The following is a 10893-nucleotide window of genomic DNA, read 5'->3' as shown; positions in this document are numbered from 1 at the left end:
TACACCTTGTTTGTACATAGTTGTGGGCATGTTTTATCCATTATACTGAGCTCCCTGAGAGCAGGGACTCTCTGAGACATTTCTCTATTATTCCAAACCTTAGCACATTAATAGGCACATAATCAATCAACAGCCAATAAATATTTGTTAACCAACTATTAAAGTTTACCCCATCTTGTCTAGACCACCCTGTCATCTATGAACCTCCAGGTCATTCTCCATCCTCTTCAGTGAGTTCTTACCCTGGGAAGGAGGGAAGAGGGCAAGAAGGAAGGAAGGAGGGAAAGATGAAGGGGAAAAGAAGGAAGAGGAAAGAAGGAAGGAAGGGAGGGAGGGAGGAAGGAAGGAAGGAAGGAAGGAAGGAAGGAAGGAAGGAAGGAAGGAAGGAAGGAAGGAAGGAAGGAAGGGAGGGAGGGAGGGAGGGAAGAAGGAAGGAGGGAGGGAGGGAGGGAGGGAGGAAGGAAGGGATTCCCAGTCTTCAAATCATAATCTCATAGGTTTAGAACTGGAAGCCCACTTAGAGTTCATTGGCTTCAACTCTGTCTTTTTACAGATAAGGCTTCAAGATGTGAAGTGACAATCTAAGGGCAAACAGAGACCAGCATCAAGACTGGACATTTGTTTTTGAATCAAAAAGTCAACCCTCTTTCTACCCATCACCCCTCCTCCCATTTTATTAGCTCTCCCCCAGGGATGAACATCATTATGTGTTATACTTGGCAATAGCTCAATGAGACAGCCTAAAGAAAATACAGGCACACTTTCCAAGTTTATTTAAATTCTGACCCTACACTCAGAGTAAAACAGTGAAGGTTGCATGCTGTTCTCTCCCATTGACTGGACTCTCTAAGTTACTATAAGTAATATGGTTTTGCAGGTCCCCATCGAAATGGGAGAGGTTTCTGATCTGAAGGTAATTCAGTATCAGTTGGTTCCCTGTTTTCACCCATCTCAGGAAGTGGATAATTAATATCCAGAGGTTTTGGAAATTTCTTAGACTCATACCTAGGTTTGTCTGCTGGGGTCTGTTGTGTGTCTAAGGAAGGATTGAAATTGCCAGGGAGGATTCTGGGCTGCCCCTGAGGGTCCATCGGACCTTGTTGTTGATTGGAGTTGACTGGCTTTTGGTCTTCTGTGGTCCCACTGGAATCCCTGAAAGTTGGGGGTCCATTCATTGGCATATTTTTAGACTGGGAAGAAGGTTGGCAAAATTCTTTCTGCCTTAACTGAACTTCAGCCCTCAGTTGCTGTGAAACCAAAGCAAACACAAATCAAGGATTAAGAGGAAGAAAGTATCACTTATTTCCCATCCCCCCCCATGGGTCCACTATTCAGGACTCACCCACCTGTCCCTGTTGCTTCTTACACACAACAGTATATCTCCCACCTTTGAGTCTTTGCTTTTTTTTTATTTGCCATGCTTGGAATCCTTTCCATCTTGGCCTTTGCCTTCCTTTTAAGATTCAGTTCAAATCCCACCTTGTGCAGGTCCCCTTTCTTTCTCCCTTCTCCAACCCCCGGTTATGTTGTATCTATTCTGTATATATATATCTTGTAGGTACCTGGTTATTTATAAGATGTCTTGCCTGATAGAATGGAAGCTCCTTGAGGGTGGGGTCTGTTTGTAAGGGGCTTACCTTTCTTTGTGCTTATCACAGGGTTTAATAACTGCTTATTGGCTGACTAAAATTAAAAAGGAAAAGGGTGCTCTCTCATGATGGAAGCTCCCAAGCCTTCCAAGATTCTGGCTGACCTCTCTTTAGAAATCTGCACCTTGGTTTCCAATGAGGCAAACTGTGACACTGGAACCATCAAAATTTTGTCATGAGATTTAAATCACCTTGCTCTAATTAATTTGCTATTTTGGAAGTTGACCAAGTCACTAATTTTTTCTGAACCTTAGTTGACTTTGCTATATAAGGAAAGGTTCAATCAGAGTGATTTCCATTGTGTAGGGGGATATACTCTACTCTTGCAGGAATATCCTCCACCAATGCACCTTCTCCATTGTTTGAAAGAGATGCTTAGACAACAGAGAGGTTAATTGGGTTTCCAACCTATATGGCTCAGAGTTCTTCCTGACTCAAAGTAAAGCAAAAATAGTCTCTGCCCTCAAGGAGAACACAAATTTGAATGGAGAAAGCAACATATATGCAAATAGGTACATACAAGATAAAGTCATTTAGCAATAACAAGAAAAAAAAAAGAGGAAGGGATAAGCATAAGCAAAGAAGGGAAAATATGATCACTAATTTGCAGATGATATCGCTTTTTTAGAGAACTACAGAGTAAACTAAAACATCAACTCATTAAGAACTTCACAAAGTTGCAGTATATGAAATAAATCCACATAAATTGTCAGCATTTCTATGTATTACCACAAAAACCCAAACTGAAGAGATAGAGAAATTCCATTTAAAATAACAACATACAACATTGAAGGCTCTATTCACACAAGGAAACTATATAAATTTAACTATAGAATACTTTTAATGGCAATAAAAAGCCTAAATAATAGCAGAAATATTTAGTTTTCGTGGGTTAAACTGAACCAATCTAATAAAAATGACAATACTACCCAACTTTATTCAGTCACATCCATCAAACTACCAAAGGTTAATTTGTATCATAAGAAAAAACAATAATAAAAATCATCTGGAGGAACAAAAGATCAAGAATCTTAAGGAAAGTAATAAAAATGAAAAGAGTAATGCTAGAAGCACCCGATCTCAACCTATATGTACAAAGCAACAGTCTATAAAATGATTTTTTTAGTTAAAAAACAGATTGCTCAATGGAAGATAGTGGGTGCAGAACATAGTAGAGTTAACTCTAAGGTTGAATTAAGCTGTTAATCTGCATGTTGTGCTCTAGGTCTAAAGAGCCTTGGACTTGGAGTTCCAAGACCCAAATGGTTTCAAATCCTAGTTCTTTTACTTACAATGTGATCTAGGGCAAATCAACCTCTGTGGGTTTCAATTTCTTCCTTCAAGATCCCTTTCAATTCTGAACTTTGTGCCCTTGGGACATTTTTGACTCGTTGATCCTCTACCCCTTATGACCAGGGCCCCTTCACTGCCACCTGCTTTTGAGACCAAACTTAGCCTAGGCATGAGAAAGTACACTAGCTCCCAATATGGGCCATCAGCCTAGCTGCCCATCCTTACATTCTGTTTCCAAGGCTCTGGACTTGTTACCTTGTGACTCAGTCATCTCTTTGATCTCAGTGCCAATGAATAGACTTTTAGGGTTACCTCTTGTTTCAGGTGCCTAACCTGCCTTTCTTCCAGATACTCTAGTTCTTTTAGGGTTGTGATGCGACCTTCTCTCTTTCTTATCATTTAGAATATAACCTCCTTGAGGGCAGGGCTTTCTTCCCCCCCCCTTTTTTGCCTCTAATGCATAGTACAGAACTTGGCCATAGAGTGGACAGTGAATCCAAGTGTGACTCAATGAATTTGATAGATTACTATCAAAATCATTTTTTCATACTTTATGACTCAAGGGGCTGAATCCAAGGATCTTTAAAGTTCCTTCTAGCCCTGGATTGTAGGGTACTAGGTTGCTGGGAAGAACTCATTACTCTACTGGGTGGCTCCCATCTGACCTCTTGTCCCATCCCTGGATCTTTCTATTTTTACTGACTAAACTTCTTTTGGTTATGAATAATACATGGGAATGCTGTGACATCTGAAATCCTGGTGTCTCTGTGTGTGTGTGTGTTTATGTAATTAAATTTTGTGTGCTATTGAAGTACACTATCCAATGCCACATGGTGGTAGTCTACAAGAGTCTCCTGTTCCTAATGAGGTGAAAATTGGATCATTAATTTAATGAAAGAAGAAGAAAATAAAGGATAGGCAACGTGGGGGAGGGAGCACTGGAAGTATGGTGAACAAACCCCAAGAATATCTCACATACCTCTACAGAATTTGCCAGATAGGGTTTGAAATTGGTGAAGTCCTTGTAGTCCACCATGTAGGAACTTTTGTACATGCTCAAAGATACAGGTGCCTGCAAAATTGTAAATAAAATTAAATAAGAGGTGCCCCAAGAATAATGCCACTTTGTGGTCTCCCCAGAATTCGGTTGTTGGGTATTCTTTGTTTTCAAAGAGGACCAAAATGACAATAATATGTTAAGAGGCTTATAGTGTGTCCAACTGTGGTTGATCAGACCAATACAAACTCAGAATGCTCTACCACAGATTAGGCACAAATAGTCCATATGAACATTTGGAGTAGATTCTCTAAACTTGAGCATTTCATGTTTCCTTTGAGTTTCTTCCATTCTGCCTTGCTAGTAGAACTCAGCATCCTCTCTGATAAGGGCATGCCATGCTAGGTGATCCTGTGCCAGCGTCTCCCATGTTGCATAATTAATTCAAAAGTTCTTATGAGACACCTTTAGAGTATCCCTGTATCACTACTTCCTCCTCCTCCTCCTCCTCCTTCTTTCTTCTTCTTCTGCAAGGCAATGGGGTTAAGTGGCTTGCCCAAGACCATACAGCTGAGGCTGGATTTGAACTCAGGTACTCCTCACTCCAGGGATGGTGCTCTATCCACTGTGCCACCTAGCCTCCCCATGTATCACTTCTTCTGACCCTCCTGTGAGGGCTTACCCTATGTGAGTTCTTCATAAAATAATCTTTTTGGCATGCTTATGTGGTCAGCCCATTGGAGTTCTCTCTAGTAATGTTGGAATGCTAGGCAGTTTAGCTCACGGTAGGACCTCAGTGTCTGGTTTGTTCTCCTGCCAGGTGACCTCAGAATCAAATGGAAGTGGTTGAGTTTCCTGGCATGGTGCTGGTGGTTCTCCAGGTTTCACAGGTGTACAACAATGGCTCTGTGAACCTTCAGTTTGGTATTCAGTCTTTCATAGCTCTTCTATCCCACACTTTCCCCCAGAACCTCCAAATACTGAGCCAGCTCTGGCAAGGTATGTATCTACTTCTTCAATGTGTACCTCCATGGAAAGGACACTGCCAAGGTAAGTGAGTTTATTCACAGTATTCAAACCTTCTCCATTTGCTGTAATTGATGGTTCCACATATGGAGGGTATGGTTCTGCCTGATGGAGGACCTGTGTTTTTTGGAGAGGTTAATTGTTAGACCAAAATTAGCACAAACAGCAGAGAATCAATCCATACTTTGGTGCATTTCAGCTTCAGAAGCTGCATTGAGAGCACAATCATCTGCAAACAGAAGACAGTGCACAAACATCCCTCTACTTTGGTCTTAGCTTGTAGCTTTTTCAAGTTGAAGAATTTACTAGCACGGTGGCAGTTGACCTTGATACCTGTTCATCCTCAATGAAGGAATTTGATAATATGACTGAAAACTTCATGGTTAAAAGCCTTGGAGCAAGGACACATCCTTGTTTCACTCCATTGGTGACCGGGAAATCTCAAGGGCATTGTCCCTGTCCAGAACCCGGGCAAGCATGAAATTGGCAAACAATACTCTTGAACTTCTTAATAAATGCTTATTAGCTGATGGATTGGAAGTGCCAACTTTACTTGCTGTCAGATCAGGTATAAGGGTAAAGGACCCTTCCTGGCCATTTAGTAGCTATGAGATATTAGGAAACTCACTTGACTGCTCTGGGTCTTGTTTTCTCATCTGAAGAATGGAGAGAATACCTCCACTAACATTGCTGTGAGAAATAAATGACTTTACAGATATGAAATGTTTGGGAGGCCAGAAAGCGCTGTAACAATTCTCCCTCCCAGGCCTATTCCCTACCCATGAAAGTTGCTGATGGTACAATGAATAGAGCAGTGGACCTGGAATCAGGAAGACCTAAATTTAAATCCCAGTGTGATCTGAGGAAAGTCAGCCTCTGTCTGCCTCAGTTTTCTCAACTGTACAATGGAGATAATAATAGTACCTTCTAGGGTTATTAGGATCAGATTATATAACAATGGATCTAGCACATAATAAATGATATTTAAATGCTTACTCCTTCCTTCCCCATCCCTAAGGAATAATCTATATAGTAGGAAAAAGCACCAGGTGTAGGAGAACTTGGATTAAATCCTGTCTCTGATTTTTAGGATCATTGATTTATTAATATTTATCATTAGCTTACCTTAGATAGGAAGCTCTGGGAAAGCAGGGGCTATCTTTTGCCTCTTTTTCTGTTCCCCAGCACTTAGCACAGTGTCTGGTGTTTCAGATTTGTTGGTTGATTAATTGATTGATAGCTGGAGGGGACCTCACTGATCCAGTGTAACCCCCTTATTTTCTAGGAAATAGAGTTTGAATGACTATCCCAGTGTCACAAAACTAATAAGCCAGTTTTCAAACTTAGATTAGCTAATTCCAAATCCATAGTACTTTCTATCATATACTTTCCTATAGACTGTGGGACCATTGGCAAGGCCATCAATAGAAAGGGAATAATATTTACAGAGAGACAACATGGAGTGGTAACTAGAGAACTGGCCATGGAGTCAGGAAGACCTGGGTTCAAATTCTGCCTCTGATACTTTGCAACCTAGGTTTATTTCCTCAGGGCTCTAATCAACTCTCTAAAACTTCAATGTGCAGACTGAGGAGCATTACTAATTAAGAGAAGAGAGTATCCTTGTATTGATGAGACCATGACTCTAATTTAAAAAGGGGGGGGTAGATAATTATAACACATCCTAACTATGTGACTCTGGGCAAATCACTTAACCATACTGAGTCTCAGTTTCCTTATCTGAATGAAAGAGGGGAGAGGATCAATGTTATCTAAATGTGAACTATTATTATCTACTACACTCTTTTTACAGCTGAGTAATCTGTAGAAGTCAAGGGATTCTCCCAAGGTCCCCATAAATGAAAATTAATCATTTTTCTGCCTAGTATAAAATATACCAATTATGTATGAATGCTTCAGAATCACCTGAAAAGTTAAGAAAGAAATGAAGCTACTAGGGGCAGCTAGGTGGTGCAGTGGATAGAGCACTGGCCCTGGAGTCAGGAGTACCCGAGTTCAAATCCGACCTCAGACAATAATTACCTAGCTGTGTGGCCTTGGGCAATCCACTTAATCCTATTGTCTTGCAAAAAAAAAAAAAAAACAACTAAAAAAGCTAAAAAAAAAAAGAAAAGAAATGAAGCTACTTCCTAATGCACAATCTCTGAGATGTTTGAACAAAAGGAAAAATCTTGAAGCCTTACCTGGCCAGGATACTCCATGACGTATAGGAAACCCTAGGAAGAAAACAAGTTAGATATAACAAGTAAGTAGATGCCAGGGGTTGGGGACCGCCGCCATCCCAATTAAGCAAACCCTCCCTGGCTTCCCTATTTCATTGCCCACTTTTCCACTAATTTACCTATCAGACAAAGGGAGAAGGTCCAGGCAGGTGGGTGGTCAGCTTCAGGGGAGATGAGCAGTGTGCAGCAGGAAGGAACCTAGCCACAAGGACTTGGAGCTCAAAGACAGACCTCCAGTCCTTGGAAGACCTGTGACCAAAATATTGGGTACTGGGGCAAGATTTTAGCTCTGGGATCAGAAAGTGGAATGGGCAGTGGAACGCCCCTCATCTTAAATCATGATGAAGACTGCTGTGGAGGTAGATAACTGAATGGCATATGGACAGTGACACAGGTTTGTTCTATGTAATAATGATACAGCCCATCAAATCAACCAGTAAACCAAAACACAGGAATAGTCTCAAAGGCTAGAATAGGTGTTTCCAGGTAGAGTCAACTGAACAAGAGGACTAAAAGGGAGCAGGCCTGGAATCAGGGCTCAGTTACAGAAGGAACTTCCCCATAGAAGGAACATCTGATTCTATAGAAGTCCATAGGCAGGTGGGAGAGGCTACCTGGTTATCAGGTTTGACAATAATCCAAGGAAACTGGTGTCTGTTTAGCTCAGGGAGCTGTATCCATGACAGAGACAAACAGAACCTTGCATTGTGACATCAGAAAGAGAATGTTATGAGGGTCAGACCCCAGGAGATGCCATGCCAGACTTTCAGGATCTTGGAGTCTGAGGAACTGATGATAAATGAGATTTACTCCAATAAATTTCTTTTCTCCTTCCTCCTTTTGCTTAATTGAAAACACTGGAAAAATACCAAGCTGCTAGAACAAAATTAAACTGAATCATGACAAAGTTGGCTTGACCTCATGGACCATTTCTTCCTGTTAAATCTAAACAGGCTCATATCAGTTTTACTGTTTCTTTCTCCCATGAAGAACTACCCTCTTTCAATTTTCATGGAGGATTAAAACAGATTCTCTAGGGGCGGCTAGTTGGCGCAGTGGACAGAGCACCGGCCTTGGAGTCAGGAGTACCTGGGTTCAAATCCGACCTCAGACACTTAATAATTACTTAACCGTGTGGCCTTGGGCAAGCCACTTAACCCCATTGCCTTGAAAAATCTAAAAAAACAAAAAAACAGGTTCTCTTCCAAGGTGGTCCCAAGAAAGAAGTCCAGGACATCTCCCCTTCAAAGTCTTTTCAGGTCTGTTCTCCAGTCTAACTAGCTGAGGAACATAAAATTACTATCCTTTGGTTTAACATTTATCTACCTATGTCTACTAACAATAACAATAATATATCATAGTATTTTATGTACATATATATAAGCTATAATGACGCATAATGACTTGAGGATGATGACATAGTTCTTTGTTTTGTTTTGTTTTTTTCGCGGAAGGCAGTGGGGTTAAGTGACTTGTCCAAGGCCACACAGCTAGGTAATTATTAAGTGTCTGAGGCTGGATTTGAATTCAGGTACTCCTGACTCCAGGGCCGGTGTTCTATCCACTGTGCCAGCTAGCCACCCCCAAGTTCTTTGTTCTTAAAGAAGACCATGACACCATGGAAGTGTGATGCCAATGCAAGTATATTAATTGGATTTGAGTAAGAGGATATTGGGTGAAGTCATCAGTCTCACTTTCTCCTCTGGAGTCATCTGGGTTCAGTGCTCAGATATTATTAGTCAGGATGAATGGAGATGGCAATCAGGGTTAAGTGACTTGCCCAAGGTCACACAGCTAATAAGTGTCAGATGTCTAAGTGAGTTAATAATAACTCACAAGTTTGCGAAGTACTTTACAGACATTGCCTCAATTGATGTAAACCTGACTTACTTCCAAAAAGTGAGGTAGCTGATGAAATTTAAAACCTGTATACAAGAGGAAGATTGACAATCGAAATAATAAAAATAGTGGAAACTGAGGGCATTTCCATCAGTCAGGGAATGGTTGAATAAGTTGTGGCATATAATTGTGATGGAATCTTACTGCACTATAAGAAATGATGAACAAGTTGATTTTTACAAAGAACATGAAGGGGCAGCTAGGGGGTGCAGCGAATAGAGCACTGGCCCTGGAATCAGGAGGACCTGAGTTCAAATCCAGCCTCAAACACTTTAGACTTACTAGCTTTGTGACCTTGGGCAAGTCATTTAACCCCACTGCCTTAAAATAATAAAATGTGAAAAAAAAAGCTTAAAAAAAAGACCAGTGAGAAGACAAAAGTCAGGGTGACTGGCATTGGACCAGGATGCAGTGGCTGCTGACTTTGGTGTCTTTTGTGCCTGCCCAAGCGCTATTTATATCAGTCGCCTTCATGGCTCCTGGAACATCCACCCATTCTTCACAAGGTTGAAGTAGACATCCCCCTAACTCATTGAAGGGTTTGAAGTCCATTGACTACCTTCAATCTGGGTTAACCCATCTGCCAACACTGTTTACGAGGGTGTGGCCACTGTATGTGGAACCACAGGAGAGAATGGAGTACCAGGCACCAAAGGTGAACGAGCAACCCCCCAAAAGGGCTCAGCTAGCCCTCCCACTAGAGGTGCTAGTCCTCCTTGAAGCCCCCATAAACCCCACTTAACAAATACAAGAAGGGGCAGGAATGGCTAGTCAGTAGTCTGTCTGGAAAAGTTATATGGATTTTTGAGGAGCACAAGTCTAAGACGAATATAATATGGTAACCAAAACAACCAACAGCCTCAGAGCTCCCAGAAATCAAGAAATGATAGGACTAAAGGATTCTGCCCCACTGAGAAGACACCTGGAAAACTGTGTCCAATTTGGAACACCCTATTTTGGGAGAGCTAGTGGTCAGCTGGAGTAAACCCAGAGAAGGGCTATGGGTTGGTGAAGTCCTTCAAATTCATGCCATTTGGAATCAGTAGTAGGACCTGGAGTAAAGCATGTTTGTTGGATAGAGAAGGGAGAAATGACATAGGGGGATTTAATCATTTGAGGGGAGAGGGATTCAATTGATTTATTCTGTTGAACTCCAGAGGATAAAACCACAGGAACAATGGATGGAAAGTGACAGACATATTTAGATTTGAAAAGGAAAAACTTGTTGATGGAAATGAATTAATATAGAAAAGCACTCTGCAAACCTTAAAGCAGCATATTATTTCCAAATATTATTGTTACTGTTGTCAGTACTAATGATTAGTTGATTGACAAGTCATAATGAGGACGAAGGGCCAGACAGCATTCTCCGGCTCTACATTTCTGTGACTGTTTTGTGAGGGCTGTCTTCCTGGGGAATGTCTTCACTGACCTAAGAAAAGTTTCTCTGCACAGGGGGATTCTCTATTTACTGAGATGCTTTAAGGACTCAGTATATTTCCCCCACATCTTCCTCTTTTGGGTCCTCTGACGCTTCCTACCTGTTTGACCCTGGATAAGTCATTCCTTGGCGAGCTCAATTTCTTCATCTATAAAATGGAAACAACAGCAATAATAATAATAATAATAATGATTTACCTTCCAGGGTCATTTTGAAGATTCAATAAGATTATATTTATAAAAGCACTTAGTTGAGGATTTGGCATGCAATAGATTCTTCTTTTTTTTAAATTTTTATTTAAGGCGTGGATTAAGTGACTTGCCCAAGGTCACACAGCTAGGTAAT

General features: G+C 41.1%; 1 protein-coding gene across 2 annotated transcripts; it reads right to left on the bottom strand.

Moving 5' to 3' along the window:
• Nucleotides 1-750: 750 nt before the first annotated feature.
• On the bottom strand, nt 751-7879 carry SPMIP9 (sperm microtubule inner protein 9). 2 transcript variants are annotated; one of them, XM_074197201.1, is made up of 4 exons: nt 7440-7879; nt 7170-7202; nt 3922-4014; nt 751-1247 (listed from the first exon to the last, which is right to left on the bottom strand). In XM_074197201.1, exons 1-4 carry the CDS (start codon nt 7536-7538, stop codon nt 855-857), a joined length of 618 nt encoding a protein of 205 aa, XP_074053302.1. In that variant the 5' UTR covers nt 7539-7879; the 3' UTR covers nt 751-854. The 2 variants fall into 2 exon arrangements, with proteins under 2 accessions (XP_074053302.1, XP_074053295.1); XM_074197194.1 differs by lacking the exon at nt 7440-7879 and adding an exon at nt 7328-7426.
• Between the last annotated feature and the right edge of the window lie 3014 nt (nt 7880-10893).

The sequence above is a fragment of the Macrotis lagotis genome, chromosome 1 (genome assembly GCF_037893015.1).
Source record: "Macrotis lagotis isolate mMagLag1 chromosome 1, bilby.v1.9.chrom.fasta, whole genome shotgun sequence".
In the NCBI taxonomy this organism is placed as follows: domain Eukaryota; kingdom Metazoa; phylum Chordata; class Mammalia; order Peramelemorphia; family Peramelidae; genus Macrotis; species Macrotis lagotis.
Note: the sequence above shows the minus strand (reverse complement) of the source record. Positions and strands in the feature narration are given on the sequence as shown.

Excerpts from the sequence above, each read along its gene's own strand:
- SPMIP9 (XM_074197201.1), bottom strand. The coding sequence starts at position 7,538 with ATGAGGGGCGTTCCACTGCCCATTCCACTTTCTGATCCCAGAGCTAAA. Across the intron at positions 4,015-7,169 it reads TCATGGAGTATCCTGGCCAG|GCACCTGTATCTTTGAGCAT; the intron begins GTAAGGCTTCAA and ends ACAATTTTGCAG. Across the intron at positions 1,248-3,921 it reads ATCTGGCAAATTCTGTAGAG|CAACTGAGGGCTGAAGTTCA; the intron begins GTATGTGAGATA and ends TTGGTTTCACAG.